Here is a 15,761-nt window from a genome sequence, read left to right on the forward strand (position 1 = left end):
GCACACAAAGGTTCTAACCTTCATTCTTTCAGCTGAGAAACCTCAGGCCTCTTCAGTGGGTCGCTGCAATTATTGCTGCTTGATTGGGACACAATTCACAAAGAGTCAGCTGCCAATAATTAAGATGCTTCCGAGGAGAGAAGTCGAGGAAACAGGAAGACGAGGGCAGTTTGTGTCGTGGTCGTCATGAAGGTCGTCTGAGCTGAAAGAATGTCAACAACCTCAAACCCATTGAGGCCGAACTCCCATTGTCGCCTGCTACGTGAGGAAGATGAGTCTGCATCGACTTCTGCCTTCAGGCAAACTTAAATCCACAATCTGACCTTTGGAAATCCTTTTATTTTCACCTGTTAAAGAAGCGCTCGAACATGTTTATCACTTAAATCCTGAAAATCCACATTCACACAAGGTCAGACTGTGAAGTCATTTCTATCGCCACCTGGTGGCAGGCTGCAGGATAGCTCATAAACCCCACCTCCAACCTGTTAGCAGAGGGTTCCAGTACATCTTCATCATCAAGATTATACTTGGAAAGAGTAAAAAATACCTCTGCAATGAATCAATTATCAGAACAGCCATTATCAGGGAGTTACAGTAAACCAAGATGACCGACAGAGAAATTTGACTTTTTCTTTGAAACCATAAGGATCTATATCATAAAAGAAGCCATGATTATCAGCTGAGACCGACCTAGGATTGGCCAAGCGGTGGTATGGGCGGGGCCTTGATGCCACGCCTCCACGCCACGATCACTACTGCACAGACTCTGGCTCCAGATGAGGTCACCACCACAAGATGGCCGCGTTTGTATCCAGGATAATTCATCTTTTTTAGCGATCGGTATCATTTCTCAGCTCGTTGATCCAAAGATGAAATTGTCCTTGTTCCTGAAGCTTCTTCGGTCTGGATGGAGTAAACTGCTGTCTCTTGTCAGGAAGTGAGAGAATCTTCACTGCTCCATTTGATCTCGAACAGAACAAAAGAACACATGGGACTCGTGTGACGGTTTTTATTGGAGGTCAGACTCAGAGCACAGACGTTAACAGGAGGAAGAAACAGGAAGAATAATCTGGTTTTATTGTTTCTAAACTGAATTCTGGATTAATTTACTGCTAATGCTAACACAACATGTCCTACTGGTGCTCCTCCACGCTAATGGTGTTGAGATCTGATGATTAGAACCCGTCTCTAATCAAACAAAGTAAATGAAGGAGACGATTCAGTAGTGACGACTGAAAGAATGATCGGGATCTCCGGCTCCTCCTCCCGCCTCCGCAAAGTCCTCGCAGGCCTCCAGAGAAGAGACACACCCCAGTGCACTCTGGGAATCGTAGTCCAGGAAGAAGGCGGGGTTTTGCAGCGGGCGAGTCTGATCGGCAGTCGGGCTCGGCGGTAGGCCGCAGAGGGGGGCGGTGAGGAGAGACAGCTGCAGCTGGTCGATGGTGCTGGGGAGGAAGGGCCTTGATTGGTCGAGTGGGGAGCAGGCCTGGGGGGGGGGCGAGCTGGTCACCAGGGAGATGGCTGCTCTCTGGGGGGCGGAGGGGGAGTTGACCTGAGAGTCGTCCGAGGTCAGAGAGCGCCGCAGCTTGGCCCGGGCATTTTGAAACCACACCTGAGAGAGAGAGAGAGAGGGGGGGGGGAGAAAGAGAGAGAGACCAGAGAGACCAGAGAGACCAGAGGGAGAGAGAGACCAGAGAGAGAGAGAGAGAGAGAGAGACAAGAGAGAGAGACCAGAGAGAGAGAGAGAGAGAGAGAGACAAGAGAGAGAGACCAGAGAGAGAGAGAGACAAGAGAGAGAGACCAGAGAGAGAGAGAGACCAGAGAGAGAGACCAGAGAGAGAGAGAGAGATAGAGAGACAACAGAGAGAGAGACCAGAGAGAGAGAGAGAGGGGGGGGGGAGAAAGAGAGAGAGACCAGAGAGACCAGAGAGACCAGAGGGAGAGAGAGACCAGAGAGAGAGAGAGAGAGAGAGAGACAAGAGAGAGAGACCAGAGAGAGAGAGAGAGGGGGGGGGGGGGAGAAAGAGAGAGAGACCAGAGAGACCAGAGAGACCAGAGGGAGAGAGAGACCAGAGAGAGAGAGAGAACTGTAATATTATAATGATGTCGTTTCATGATGAGCTCATCATCATCATCTAAATAAGCTTTCGGTTGTGACATCAGAGTTTTCAAACTAAAACATGGCCGATAGCTAAGAGTGGAAACCAGAGGTAAACACAGACGTGTTCTTCTTCTCTGGTCGGTTTCGGCGGCTTGTCTCCAGCTTCATGTTGCTGTGATCACATTGTTGGAACTTTTCATTTCCTTTGATAGAAATAAAGGTGAAAAGCTAAAAGCTGGATATTGTAGATGAACAGTGGAGGAATGAAAGCTCTTGAGGGCCAAATGAAGGAGGAGTCAGAAGATGGCCGCCGCCCACCGGGGGGCCCGAGCTCAGAGGAAAGAGCAAAAGGTCTTGAAAGACTCTTTTGGTTTTTGGTTTGTGGACTTTTGATTATCTTGTGCTTTGTGTTATGATCTTTAACTTCTGTCCAAGAGGAGCTGACAACTCCAACCTGTGTTTACCTGAAGACCTTGTCTCACCTGCAGGACTCTCTTGGGGAGGCCCGTCTTGTGTGCGAGACACGTCCAGTCTTTTCCATCAGGGTTGTGCTTCTGGGCAAAATACGACTCCAGGGCTCGGAGCTGCTCGCTGCGGAAACACGTCCTGATTCGCTTGGTCCGCCGGCGAGTGCGTCCACCTGACACCCTGTCGTCCAACCGGGGCTCTGAACTGCTGACAGACTCCTCCCCCTCACCTGAGACCTGGTTCTGAGCTGTTGTCTCACTCACACCTACACACACACAAACACACACACATAGTGTTAGCTCCGATTTTTTTAATCTATAAATAAAGATGGCCGACATGACAGATCACAAGATGAAAGCCGAAGCATCTTTATCTCCCCCTGGTGGCCGACTGCAGTACATAGAAGTTATCGTGAGAGTCTCTCAGCACAGACTCGAGTGCGATGGGAGGAAGTGGAGAGTCTGTGGTTTTCCACCCTCACCGTCTTTCAGATGAAGTCTGAGCTGAGCATTGTGGGACATGTCCCCCGTCCCGTCCCCATGATAGTGTGATTGACAGTAGAGGCTCTGGCCCTGGACACAGTACAGGTTGCCTGGCATCAGTGTGACATCACACTCCTGCAAAACACACGCTCAATGACACGTCTGACTCGACTCCACTGGGACACACAACTTCACCGTGACCTGGTGAGGAAACCTCCACGGACCTGGCAGGAGAAGCACTGAGGGTGGAAGGTCAGCTCCCCAGACCTCATGACCAGGGCGGACGCTGGGATTGGCTGGAAGCAGCGAGCACACTGACCGCCGCCAAACCTCCTGACGACAGAGAGGAAGAGGAGGAGTCAGTGGGTGGATGTGTGCGGACGCTACCATTGTGTGTGTGACGTTGTGGTGATGGTCTGTGGGAACCTGCTGTAGTCCTGCTGGCAGTAGATGTCCCCGTCTCTCCAGTACAGCGAGGGGTGTGTCTGCAGCTCGCACTGACACTGGCTGCAGCGGAGGCAGGTGCCGTGCCACACCCGGCTCGCAGCCAATAGGAAGAAGCGGTCGCACACCTGCTCGCCACAGCCGGAGCACGTCATTGGCTCCTGGATGGAAACCGCTGTCGGAGCCTGAGACAGATTCAAATTCAACAAATAGAAACAAGACACAAATTACAGTTTCTCCTGGAATGTTATCATGAGAATCTTTAAAAGGGATTAAAAATAATTCAGACTTTGTGATAAGAGTCCTCACTTCCCCAAAACCTTTAAATCCACACTGAGTTACAGTTACTGAGCAGCAGCGCCCCCTGCAGCCACACATGGACATTAACTCTGTTGGTCTCTGAGTGACATGAAGGTTTTCATGTGTAGAACAACAAAGAGTCTCAATGTGTTGCCTGTGTCGTCCCTCTGGAGATTACCCATGATCCTCTGCTTCCTGACCCAGAGGAGCTGCTGCTGGAACAAATCCACCAAACTGATCATGATCCTTCATGTTTTAATGTTTCCTGCTGAACGTTGTAGATAAACTCTCTAACTGTGACTCAGCAAAACCTCTCTGTACAAAACTGAGTGTTCAGAACGCTGGTGAATAATATGTAACCTACATCATTATATATGGTGTCAATGTATTCATTAATATTTAATGTGTAGATGTGTTGTTATATGTTTAATTTTTTGGTGGATAAGATTGTGTGTTTTCTTTGTTGCTGTTGATTGTATATATTTAGTATATTTAGAGACATTAATAGAGTCTAAGTGATTTAAGAAGATGTGAAAGCTGAGGATGCAGACGGTGAGCGCGGCACAGGACAGGGACCACCAGACATCCTCCTGTTGTGTTCATGCTCACCTCGTCAGCAGCAGCACTCTCCCCCCCCCCCACTGGGCCGCCGCCCGGCTCCGACCCCTCCGCCTCGTCTCCAAGGTCACGGCCGAACAGCAGGTCCTCCAGGGCCCGGGCGTCTGGCGACATCATGATTGTCCCGAGGAGGTGGAGGGGGTAATTATCAGTCCTCTCCGGAATCACAGGCCTCGTTAGAGCGCTAAAAACAGACTCATCTAATTCTACATTCATAAACAAACAAGGTTATATTGAGTGAAAAGTAGTTTAATACCTCGACGACTCAGGAACATCCAATAGTTTCTTCAAATCTGTAAAAATATTATTATTTCTATTTTTGTTTCGTCCTGTAAATAAGTAAATAACACAAACCATAAACTAAAGAAAATCTTACAACAACTCAGTGTCTTTTCATCCACTGGATTAGAAAGTGCAGTAAAATTATCAATAATGAAACTGATCATTAGTTATTTTATTAGGTTCTATTCTCTTCTGGAAAGTTCATGTTATTGTAAACTGATGATCTTTGAGTTTGGTTAAGAAGATGAATAATAATAAAAGTAGTAATAATAATGATAATAATATAATAATAATCATCATAAATCATACCTGTCGTGTTTGTCCTCTGGTGGATGTTTTTCAGTGTGAATCCCTCAAACGTCTCATCTCTTTAAAACTGGAAATGTTTTCTTCAGCTCTTGAAAAACTTTCCTTCTTCCTGCTGACAGAGGGACGTCTCCCTGGTTCCTCTCCTGCTCCTGGACAGACGTCCACTCACCTGTCCCAGGTGTCTCTGCCGCCTCCTGTCTCCGGCTGTTTAGGATCAGTTTCCACCTCTTCAACCACCCAGCATCACTGACACACACACACACACACACACACACACACACACACACACACACACACACACACACACACACACCTGTAAACAAGAGGCCCAGGTGACTCAGGACGCAGGTAAGAACTGATCTGATTGGCCGCCTGGTGAGTGGGGGGATGGGGGTGCACCCTGGGGACCAATTAAAACAACGCACACACACGGTTTGAAAAGTCCCGGGGGGGGGGGGGGGATCGTCTTCACCCTGAGAAACAGACGTTATGATTCTGTTTGATGAAGAGACTCGAGCTTCACGACACAAAGGAACAGATTCAGAAAACAAGAGGTTTTCATCAGTTAGTGATTTAAATATCATGAGCATCAGTTTTCAATATGAATCTTTTTGATTCTTTGATGGAGCAACAACAGAATAAGAACAGAGCCGGTGAGAGAACCGGCTCTGAGGGGACGCAGTGCATCACAGACACAACAGGGGGCGCTGCTGAGCTTTACAATGGGTTTTTTCTCTGCAGGTTATAATCCACAAAGTCTTCCGTCAGAAAAGGTAAATTCATATTTTCTATCAAAAGATGTTTAAATCTTTTTCTATTAGGAGAAAAAAGTCATATTAAGTCAAAAATGCAACAAGGTAAAAAAGCGTTTTTTATTAGATTGTGAAAATTAAACATTTTAGAGACGAACTAATCATCGAGTATCTGATTTATTTACATCAAACATAATGAAAAGTCTTAATGCACAAAGTTCTGCAAACATCAGCTTCATGTACGAGGAACCAGATGCTCTATACTGCAGTCAGCCACCAGGGGGGGCTGTCATTACTTTATTTACAGTCTGATGTGATGACATCACCTGTGGTTAAGTGAGGGGGTGGCTTCGGCTTCGTACACAAGCATGTTAACACAAAACAACACACCTTAACAACAAAAACCTCAACACAACTTTTTCTTCACAAACTCCATTTGCTTGTTTTGTGTTAAAGATGGAGGACGTCTGATTGGCTGCTTTAACAGGTAAAAGTTAAAAACATAAAACTGTACAACAACAGTAAAATAATGCAACAAAAAAAAACAGGTCTTCATCTGGTGTGACGTGACTCTGTGAACACGACGGTGTGTGTTCACATACGTGTGTGTTCGCACATGTATGGACCCACTGTGTGTGTTCAGCAGTTCATTAAGCGTCTCTCTGCTTCACCCTCAGGCTGCAGGACTGAAGGACGCTGGTCTCATCTTCATCTCAGTGAACGCAATGGACGTGTCTTTTCCTTTCCAGGAAGTCCAGATGATACCCTAACACACAGACACAGACACACACACACACACACAGACACACACACACACACAGACACACACACACACACACACGTCAGGTTAATCAGAAATATGTGAACACTGTTGTCAGCATCAAACCTCCTGATTTGGATCTTAAAGCACAGGATGTAGTTTTGTGCCACCAGGGGGCGACTCAGTCAGAACAGTAGCATCAGGGCTGTGGTCGGAGGTCACCTGGTGTTTGACGTCGATGCCGTAGAGGCCGTTGAGATTCGCCTGGTGGCAGTTCTGGTACCACCATCCTCCTCGGTAGGACATGGCACAGCGGGTGATGAACGGCGACGGGTCTCGGTCTTTGGTGGAGAAGACGCGGTTGTTGTGGTAGCTGAGAGAGTCACCTGACAGGCGGAGGAGAGGCGGAGGATTAACGGGTTTTGGAAGTTTTCAGGAGACAGTAATAGTTCGATGTTCCTCAGAGTGACTCTGACTTCAGCAGGTTTTCAGATCGCTGTGTCGAGTCTCACCTGCGTCACCGCTGTATCCGCCCACGCTCAGTCTGTAGTTCCTCCGGGCCACCGCGAACGTGGAGTACTTGGCGAACACCGAGTCGTCTCCGTCTCGCAGGTCGACTCGCAGGCTCATCCGGATCGTGGTCGTCAGATTGTGGAGACTCTCGAGGCCTGAAGGCGTCAAATGTGAACTTCAGTTAGACTGAGACCAGGAGAGGAGCTCCCTTCACCTTCATTCACAAAACACGTGTGTCATTACACTGTGTCACGTGAGTCTGTTATAGCTGCAGCTGGTGAGTTATAATCAACGTGTTCTTCACATGATGTCTCTCTCACCGAGCCAAAACTCGCCACTCAAATCTCCGAAGCCTTTGACGTAGTCCCTCCAGCCTTTGAAGAAGTCCACCGAGCCGTCCTTCCGCCGCTGGAAGACCTGTGGACACGAGGACAACACTTGGTTTAAACCCCCGGCTGACACATTTCACTGTAGGACCAGACTGTCGCTGATGTCCCCGCACCGTCCAGCCTCCTCCGTCCGTCTCCATGTCGCAGTAAACCCTGATGGAGGCTCCCTGGTTCCCCTGAGGGAAGATCTCCACCTCGCCTGACGCCCCGATGCCGTTCAGCAGCTCCTGAGAGCAGTCGGTGGGGAAGGGGAACCTCAGGGCGCCTGGAGAAGAGGAGGGAGGAGGAAGGAGAAGGATCATGGGTAGTGGGCCAGGAGTTTATAACCGAATAACCACAAGATAAACAAGAAGAAGTTTTGTACCGGTGGTGAACTCAGTGGAAACGGAGGAGGTGAATCGTCCTCCTGCCTCCGCCTGTAGCTGCACCGTGTATTTAGATCCAGGATCCAGTCCGGTGAGGTTCATCTCTGTCACCGAAGAATCCACCAGCACCTCCTGATGAGGAGCAGCAGGAGAAGAGGAAGAGTAAAGGTTAAGAACCAGGAGTCACCTCTGACCTGCTGATCAGAGAGGATCGTGTTGACACAGAAGCTCATTTTAAATAAGTCTGTGAGTGGAGGTCGGCTTGAACAGGATTCAACTCACATGAAGAATAAAGTTTCAATTTAATGAAAATAAAATACATGAAGTTGGTCTTTAAATGGAACTTCCTACTTTCCTTGAAATTACTATCAAAAGTTGAATATTAAGTGTTGATCATCATCAGGTCTCAGTCTGTTGAGCATCAGGCTTCATCTCACCTTCACCTCCCGACCTCCCGTCTGATAGGTCAGCCTGTAGCCGGCAGCGGGCGTCCCGGCTGCTCGCCATGACACCCGGGCGGTGCGAGGAGTCACATGGTCGGCCCGGAGGTCTCGTGGCACGTCGCCTTCGCTCCCTGGAGAAATGTTTCACTTCTTACTTTTTCCTCATGAGCGGATTCAAACACAATTTAGCTAAATCTGATGAATTCATAACACAAACTGAATCGTGAAAAAAACATCTGCAGAGAAACCTCGACCGTGATTGATTTAAATAAAGATGAACGACACGTTTCATCATTTAACTAAAATTAAGCGAAAATATCTTGGATACTAACGCTGCCATCTAGTGGTGATGATGTAAATTACAGGCAGGTTCTGTGCAGTAGTGATCATGGAGCCGTGGAGTCGAGGTCCAGCCCATACATGTGCTCAACCAATCATGAGTCAGTCTCAGCTGCAGATCAGGATTTCTTATTCAAATGAATTGTTTTAATTTCCCTTCAGGTTGATAACCAGGTCGGGTTTAGGGAGTACGTTGTGATGGTGAAGGTTATGGGAATGTATAACGTTGATGAGTGTCCTCACTAAGACCAACATGTGTGCACTGACCTCTGCTGGTAGTAAAGCTGGTTGCAGCCGCTGGGCTCTCGCCTCCGCCCAGCTGACTGGTGATGGTGACGGTGTAGGTGGTGGAAGCTTCCAAACCGCTCAGCTGCTGCTCGGCTGCGTTTCCAGACACCGTGATCCTCAGCTCTGACCCTGAACACACCGTCAGACAAAGAGTTCAGAGCCACGCCCCTTTACACCAGCAGGAAGACGGCCATTTTGAATTCAGGCGTCACTTTTAGCAATCACTCTACTCTGTACTTTGTTCCTACAGAATGAATCCAACCAACTTTCAACTCTGTGTGAACTAGATTGTTTGAAAGTGTTTTCTATGAAGTCCACGTCCCTGACGTGGACTTCCACCCGGAGGTTTCGCCATGGAAGAGGAAGTTGTTGTATTTTGAGTGAACGTGTGCGCTCAGAGAACAAGATCGTAAACAAACACAACTGCCCCCCCCCCCCCCCCCCCCCCCCCCCCCCCACCTACCTGAACCCGAGCCATAGACGATGGCGTACTTGTCCACGCTGGCCAGCGCTGGACGCCACAGCAGCAAGGCCTGGGTGTCTGTGACGTTCACGGCCCGAAGGTGTGTTGGCGGGTCAGGGACTGAGAGAGGAGGCAACGTTAAATGTGAAGAACCGAACAGAAACAAAAGCTGTGGGTTAAAAAGCCGAAGTGGAGACTGAAGCTGTTGGACTGAGCAGCAGAGAACATCTCATATTATAAGGATGTGTAAGAAATAGACAGTTCAGAAACATGAGGCTCCTCTGAGGAAACACAGATCCACAGCTCCTGCATCACACGCTGAGATCTCTGAATCTGTCTGTGAAGAAACATTTGAACATTTTACTCTTCTTTGTTCCACAGAATTACAGATTCAGTTTGATTATAGATAAAATTAGTCTTTTAGATTGACTAAATCATCAACAAGCTAATGTTGCTAACGTGTTTGCACGTTGTAATTTATTATGTGTCCAGGGAAACTAATTCCATCTGAACTGAGGAGCTGTGATGCACAAGAAGAACGAGTCATCGGCCGCACAAAGATCTGAAGAGAAACCTGCAGCCCTCACGTGTGGAGACCAGGTCCTTGACTGGGTCGCTCTCGTCCAGGCCGAGGATGGAGAGGATGCTGACCTCATAGGTGGAACCAGGAGAGAGCTGTGATAGGCCGACGGAGGAGTCCTCCGAGTCCAGGGACACCGACACCGGCTCCGCTGCTCTCACAACACAGAGGAGGAGTCGGTTAGTGGTTCAGCCCCTGAGCTGCTCCAGGATCAGAGCCGAGGTCACAGATCATTTATCACAAGTCTGTTGAGACGGGAAACTTTGGCCGCTTTAACTTTCGGCTCAGCAGCTGCAGACATGTGATTTTTCAATAGTGAATCCAGTTTCTCACCGTCCTCTCTGTGGGTGTAGGTGACTTTGAAACCACTGACGGGATTCTTGGGCTTGGTCCAGGAAACCGTCAGAGAGGTTTCTGTCACCTCACTGAAGGCGATGTCGGTCGGAGGCTCGGGGCCTGGATGGCGTGAAGAGTTCAGGGAGAGGAATCAGACCAGGAAGTCAAATAACAGGGAAACAAGAGAGAAGGGAACAAGCCACAGGAACAAGACGAGGAGAACATGGAACGAAGGAATTAGAAAAGGAAAAGGAAAGAGGAATAAATATAATAAAAAGGGTAAAGAGAAACGAAAGTATACATTGTTCATTAATCATCCACACTGTTGCTATTAGTGCTCCAATGAGTTTGTGTGTATATATGTACAGTGCAAACATATATACAGTATACAAATCATATACAGACATAAAGTGTCACAGTCAAATGAAGATGGATCCTGGACAGCAGCAAAGGAGGGAATGAGGAACGCTGAGAGCCGGTCGCTCAAACCTGAAAATAAGATCGGGCGGGAATGAGTGAGGTCAACCAAAAGAAGAAGAGGAGACAATCTCACAAGATTATGAAAGATGAGTTAATTAATTCATCGCAGTGGGAGGAGCTGGAGGTGAAAGCTCATGTGCAGCGTTAGGCTGAGACAGATGAACCTGACCAGAGAAGGTGGATGGTTTTCCATTTAACAACTGATCGATCACAGACAGGGTATCACCCAACAAACAGAACCACACAGTTTGGTTTCTGTGTTTATTTATTAATATTTTGTGCATTTTGCAAATTTTACTCCTGAAATTTAGTCTCCAAATCGATCCTGTAAAGATAGAGATCTACCACAGTGTCAGTTTGTACTGTACTGACACTCACCGTCTGTTTCATACCCGGATCAATTCAATTATGAAATATCCACTTCCTTCCTTTTCATGGAAAGTGGATGAAATGTGCACATTTGGATGAAGAGGATGAAGACAGACCAGCGGTGGTCTTACCCTGGTGTGGGTGAGGGGTGATGGGGGGGGGGGGGGGGGGGGGGGTCAGTGAAGCTGGCTGTTAGCTCACCCTGAGTGACAGAAGACCAGAGCAGCAGTGGATGAACGCTGGTGTCATGTTGTCGCTTGTTTCATACAAACTCTCATTCCATTCCAACTCAGTTGATTGTACAGTACACTTAGACAAAGTCTTGGCAGTTAACACAAATCATGTAACAGAACTGTCCAGTTTTAGTGTAATGGACACAAAGACTCAAACTGAAGGTCCAAGCTGAGGTCAGATCTCCAGGTTGGTCAGGTGACCAGTGAACCAACATGCTGATATGATTATGAGCTTCAATCCTCTGGAAAATAGATTGTTAGTTTACAATGTGACAAACTGAGTGTTGGTCATGTTGTGTGGCTGCAGAATCATGAATATGAGTATTTCACACATTACACATCGAAGCTGAGGAGCGAGGCACAAACAGCATGAACACAAAACACAACTGTCTCAACATCAGCTGAGAACAAACAGATAATATGTCACAGAACAGATGTTTACATGAGAAGCACACGTATGATCTGAGAGCGTACACGCTTACAGTCTCCACGAGCAGCACCACACTGGATCATGAGGTGAAATGGAAGCAGTGTTTAGTGGCTGAGCAAATATTATAACAGTCGTACTAACACAAGTGATGATTAGTTAACAAATGAGATTTAATCAGTTCAACGTGAGACACAGTGAAGATATGACCAGACTGGAGGAGCTCCAGAGCGAAGGAGCGAGTTCTGCTGAAGGCTTCACAACATTGGCAGAAATGTTTTCGCATTGTACAGCAGTGCTTTGTGTAGTTCTACTGTCACAATGGCTGATACCTGTACTGATGACCAGCTTGTGCAGCCTGGAGAGAAGACCAGGACCCTTCCCGAGCAAGGTGACGGTGTACTCCGTCTGAGGAGGCAGATCCTCAAAGTGGAGGGAGCGAGCTGAACCAGGAAGAACCTCTCTGAAGGATGTCTCACTGCCTGTTGCTGGTTTAACTGTTGTGTTGCTTTGCTTCACTGGTATATGTGTACGGTCACTTGTGGATACTGGGTTTCCCTCTTCAGCGCTTCTCTCTCCTGGTTCATTGGTCGGTCGAAGCTTCTCGTCCTCTCTCTCCGAGGCTTCTTGTCGTCTTTGTGGATCTCTCTGACTTCCCTTTGGATTTGGTGTCTCATCTTTTTCAACTCGTTTCCTGGTAACAACAAAGTTCTTGTACTTTCCTTCCGGTGAGTCCCATATGAGCGTGAAACCATCTGAGGTCCGGTTCCTCGCTCCTACGTGGTCCAGATCTTCTCTGGTGACTCCGGCTGAAGCAACATCTGATCCCATCACAGGTTTTGAAGCAGCCTTTCTTGTTTGTCCAGTTTTGGTGTCAAACACCCTTTTAACAGTGTGGTTTGTTCTAGGACCTTCTTCCCTGACGGGGTTTATCCTCTGGGAGCGATGTCCTGTTGGACTTCCTGATGGAGGTTGACGCTTTGGAAGCGAGACTGTTCTTGAATCTCTTGAATCAGAGGAAGCTTGTTGGGTATTTTGTTTACCTCGAACTGAAGAGGCAGGATATTTGGCAGTATTGACTCGCCGGTTGTTGACGTCAGAATCATTCTTATAAAGCAGAGTGCCAGTTTCTTCTTCCCCAGATGTGGCTGTTTGGATTGGAGCCCTTTCCCCATTTTCTAATTTGTTACTTTGTGGACTGACAGCAGTGTTGTGGACATCCGTCCGTGAGCTTACACCTGCAGTTTCTTGTTCTCCTGTTGGTCTTAGTCGAACTTCTACTCGTTGGGTAGGCCTGGGGACATCCTGCTCTCCTAACTGGTTATATGGGATTCCAGGGAGCTCAGATGGAATCCCCTTTTCTTGTTGGCTAGTTTGACTTCCAACAGCGTCTCCATTCAGCTTTCTGACAGGGAGAGGTTTGTGCATGAGACCTCTACGTGGATATTGAGGTCGTCTCAAGTGAGGACGTGTTGTGTTCTCGAGAGCTCCAGCGTAAGTTTGGGAGCGACGGTAATATTGAACTTTAGTTGGGCGTTGGGACAAAGGTTCTCCTCGAGCTCTGAGAGTCTGATTTAACTGCTCACTGGACATTCTTGTTGAGGAGGTTCTGACTGCAGCTCTATCTTCACGATCCTCTCCTATCGGCTGTGTACCTTCAGCTTTGACATCAGGAGGAGAAGAAGTGGTTTGAACCTCCACCCTCTGTGTTTTTGTTTCAGGACTCAAAGGTTGAATGGGGCGAGTCATAAGCCTTAAATCAGGTCGAGTTCTGTTCTGAAGAAATGCCATGTTTGGAAAGGGGCGACGCACATATCCACCTTTTGGAGTAGGAGGGCGAACTGGGATTCGTCCTCTTTCTGTCAGCATCACTTTCTGGTTGTGTCCAGAGGATGCAGGTGTAGCCGGTCCATCCTTGTCTCCACTCACATCCCTGACTAATGTGACCATCTTCACTGGGGACGATTCCTCGGAAGCAGCTGAAGGCAACGATTCATTCGTGGATTTATCCCTCGTCCCAGACTCTCTTCTTGGGATGATGTCTCCTTGAGGACGGTGAGGACCTCTCATCTTCAGATGTGTCCTGTTCTGTAACAAACCAGAAACCGGACGTGGACGTCGAATGAAGCCTCGTGCTGGAGGGGTGCGGCGGAGAAGTGGTGCACCAGCTTCTCCTGAGGTTGAAGGTTGTCTTTCTTCTGGAGATGCTGTGTCAGTCGTGTTTTTGGTCTTATCAGCATTTTGTTCTTTATTTCCAAAGGAATCTGGTTTGTCTGAGCTGAAAGACGAGGATGATGATGACGACGGTGATGAAGGTGTAAGGGATGGTGGTGATGAGGGTGATGATGATGATGATGAGGATGGTAATGATGATGATGAGGATGAAACTTGTAAAGGTGATGGTGTGGATGATGATGATGATGATGATGATGATGATAGTGATGATGATGACTGGGACTTTGGTAAGGATGATGAAGAGGATGAAAATGACGGCAGGTGCTTCAGTCCTGTTAAAATCTTCCTCCTCCCTGCGTCTTCATCATCAGAGAGGTCTGATGGTTCAGACAAGTGAACAGAAAACGTTGTGATATTCAAACTGTCATAAGTGTCCCTCAGGAGTTTCCGTAGAGGATCTGGTGACGAGTCCGGGTTTGTCTCTGCAGACGAGAGTTTGGAGTCAGAAGTGGATCGATCTGAATCCAGTGGGTTCCCTACCAGCACTGTCCCGTCCCCTCGACACCCGCCCACTCTGTCCTGATGGGGTAATCTGATGTGCGTCACTTTGACTTTGTTCAGGCATTTCTTCTCTTGGCCTTGACTGGTCCCAGTTCGCTCTAAAGACACTGGAGCAGTGTCGTTTTCTTGGCCGGTCCCGCTAACATCTGGTTGCCTCTGTGGTTCCTCTGAGCCACGTTGTGTTTCTGAATCGGTTCCAGACGTTACAGCAGGATGTTTCTCATCCTTCCTCTCAGTGCTTGATGCTTCAACCTGAGCTTCTGTCACAGTCGTATCTATTGTCCCGGTTTCTATTTTGGTGACTGGTTTAGATTTTTTGGGCACTACCTTCTTTTTCTCCCCCATTAGGGGCTTTTTCAAGGGGCCACGGCTGACCTTTGACCCTCCAGGTACCACTCTGGTTGAGATGATTCTGACAGGGCCTGGAACTTTGGGCTTCCTGGACAATGTGAGCCTTTCAGCCTGTTTGGGTCTGGTGCCATTTATGACCTTGGTCCTGCTAACCGGAGGTTTATTTCTCTCAACCAAAGATGGAGAGTCTTTGTTGGGTCCATGGATACCTCCAACTCGTACAGAGTCAGCCTCTGGTTCATCCTCCGATCTGCCCTGCTGGTCGGAGACTTGCTTCTCAGGTGATGGGTTCAATTCTTGGTCCAAGTCGCCAACTTCTTGTCTTGGTGCTAGTCTGACCTGCGTGGTCAAAGCTGCTGTGGTGACCCTTGGGGAACTGTTCCCTGTAGAGGGAGTGAGCACTTGTGTCAATGTTAAAGTCATTGATGCTGCTGTGAATAATACAGAAGAGATCAGAGTCAACAAAGAGGGAAATGCAGTTTGGTCCCATTTACACTCAGAGCATGAGTTTTATAAAACTCTTTGTTTCCCCGCTTGTTCCAGAAGAACTTCTGACATGTGGCGGTTTAGTTACAGTGAAGAGTTCCCACAGACTGTAGATAAAGATGGACGACACGACAGCTCCCCCCCCCCCCCCCCCCCAGTGGTTGGCTGTAGCACTGCTCAGTATAGGACATGAACAAAAACAAAGAACTAAAGTAGACGATGAATAAATGGACGTTTTTAAACTTTTCTAAAGTGTTAACGGGACCACGATGAATCCTGGTTTACAGTAATTTAAAGAGCTGTGGTCTTCATGATGAACCTGGAAGAAGAAGATTGAAATATAATTAGTTTTGAAGGTTGAACAGATGAATTGAACAGGTGTGATGTCCGTGTCACTGTGGAGAAGGAAACATGATGAGGAAGCTCGAGGCTTCTGTTCCTCCGGTC

At 47.8% G+C, this 15,761-nt stretch overlaps 2 protein-coding genes across 2 annotated transcripts in view; both read right to left on the minus strand.

Moving 5' to 3' along the window:
- Window positions 1-1,219: 1,219 nt before the first annotated feature.
- LOC128461468 (LIM/homeobox protein Lhx9-like) lies at window positions 1,220-4,530 on the minus strand. The gene is made up of 6 exons (XM_053446392.1): window positions 4,405-4,530; window positions 3,478-3,680; window positions 3,276-3,384; window positions 3,051-3,186; window positions 2,584-2,816; window positions 1,220-1,612 (listed from the first exon to the last, which is right to left on the minus strand). Exons 1-6 carry the CDS (start codon window positions 4,528-4,530, stop codon window positions 1,220-1,222), a joined length of 1,200 nt encoding a protein of 399 aa, XP_053302367.1.
- A 1,322-nt stretch (window positions 4,531-5,852) lies between these two features.
- LOC128461470 (tenascin) overlaps window positions 5,853-15,761 on the minus strand; it is a 19,127-nt gene continuing 9,218 nt past the window's right edge. Inside the window, exons 8-19 of the mRNA XM_053446393.1 lie at window positions 12,074-15,211; window positions 10,207-10,352; window positions 9,904-10,057; window positions 9,317-9,436; window positions 8,833-8,982; window positions 8,221-8,357; window positions 7,783-7,915; window positions 7,532-7,683; window positions 7,350-7,446; window positions 7,029-7,184; window positions 6,739-6,902; window positions 5,853-6,522 (exon numbers count right to left, since the gene is read on the minus strand). Coding sequence (XP_053302368.1) covers window positions 6,430-6,522; window positions 6,739-6,902; window positions 7,029-7,184; window positions 7,350-7,446; window positions 7,532-7,683; window positions 7,783-7,915; window positions 8,221-8,357; window positions 8,833-8,982; window positions 9,317-9,436; window positions 9,904-10,057; window positions 10,207-10,352; window positions 12,074-15,211 — 4,640 coding nt within the window. The 3' untranslated portion in view covers window positions 5,853-6,429. The remainder of the gene's footprint in view (window positions 6,523-6,738; window positions 6,903-7,028; window positions 7,185-7,349; window positions 7,447-7,531; window positions 7,684-7,782; window positions 7,916-8,220; window positions 8,358-8,832; window positions 8,983-9,316; window positions 9,437-9,903; window positions 10,058-10,206; window positions 10,353-12,073; window positions 15,212-15,761) is intronic.

This window comes from Pleuronectes platessa, chromosome 18, assembly GCF_947347685.1.
Source record: "Pleuronectes platessa chromosome 18, fPlePla1.1, whole genome shotgun sequence".
Classification (NCBI taxonomy): domain Eukaryota; kingdom Metazoa; phylum Chordata; class Actinopteri; order Pleuronectiformes; family Pleuronectidae; genus Pleuronectes; species Pleuronectes platessa.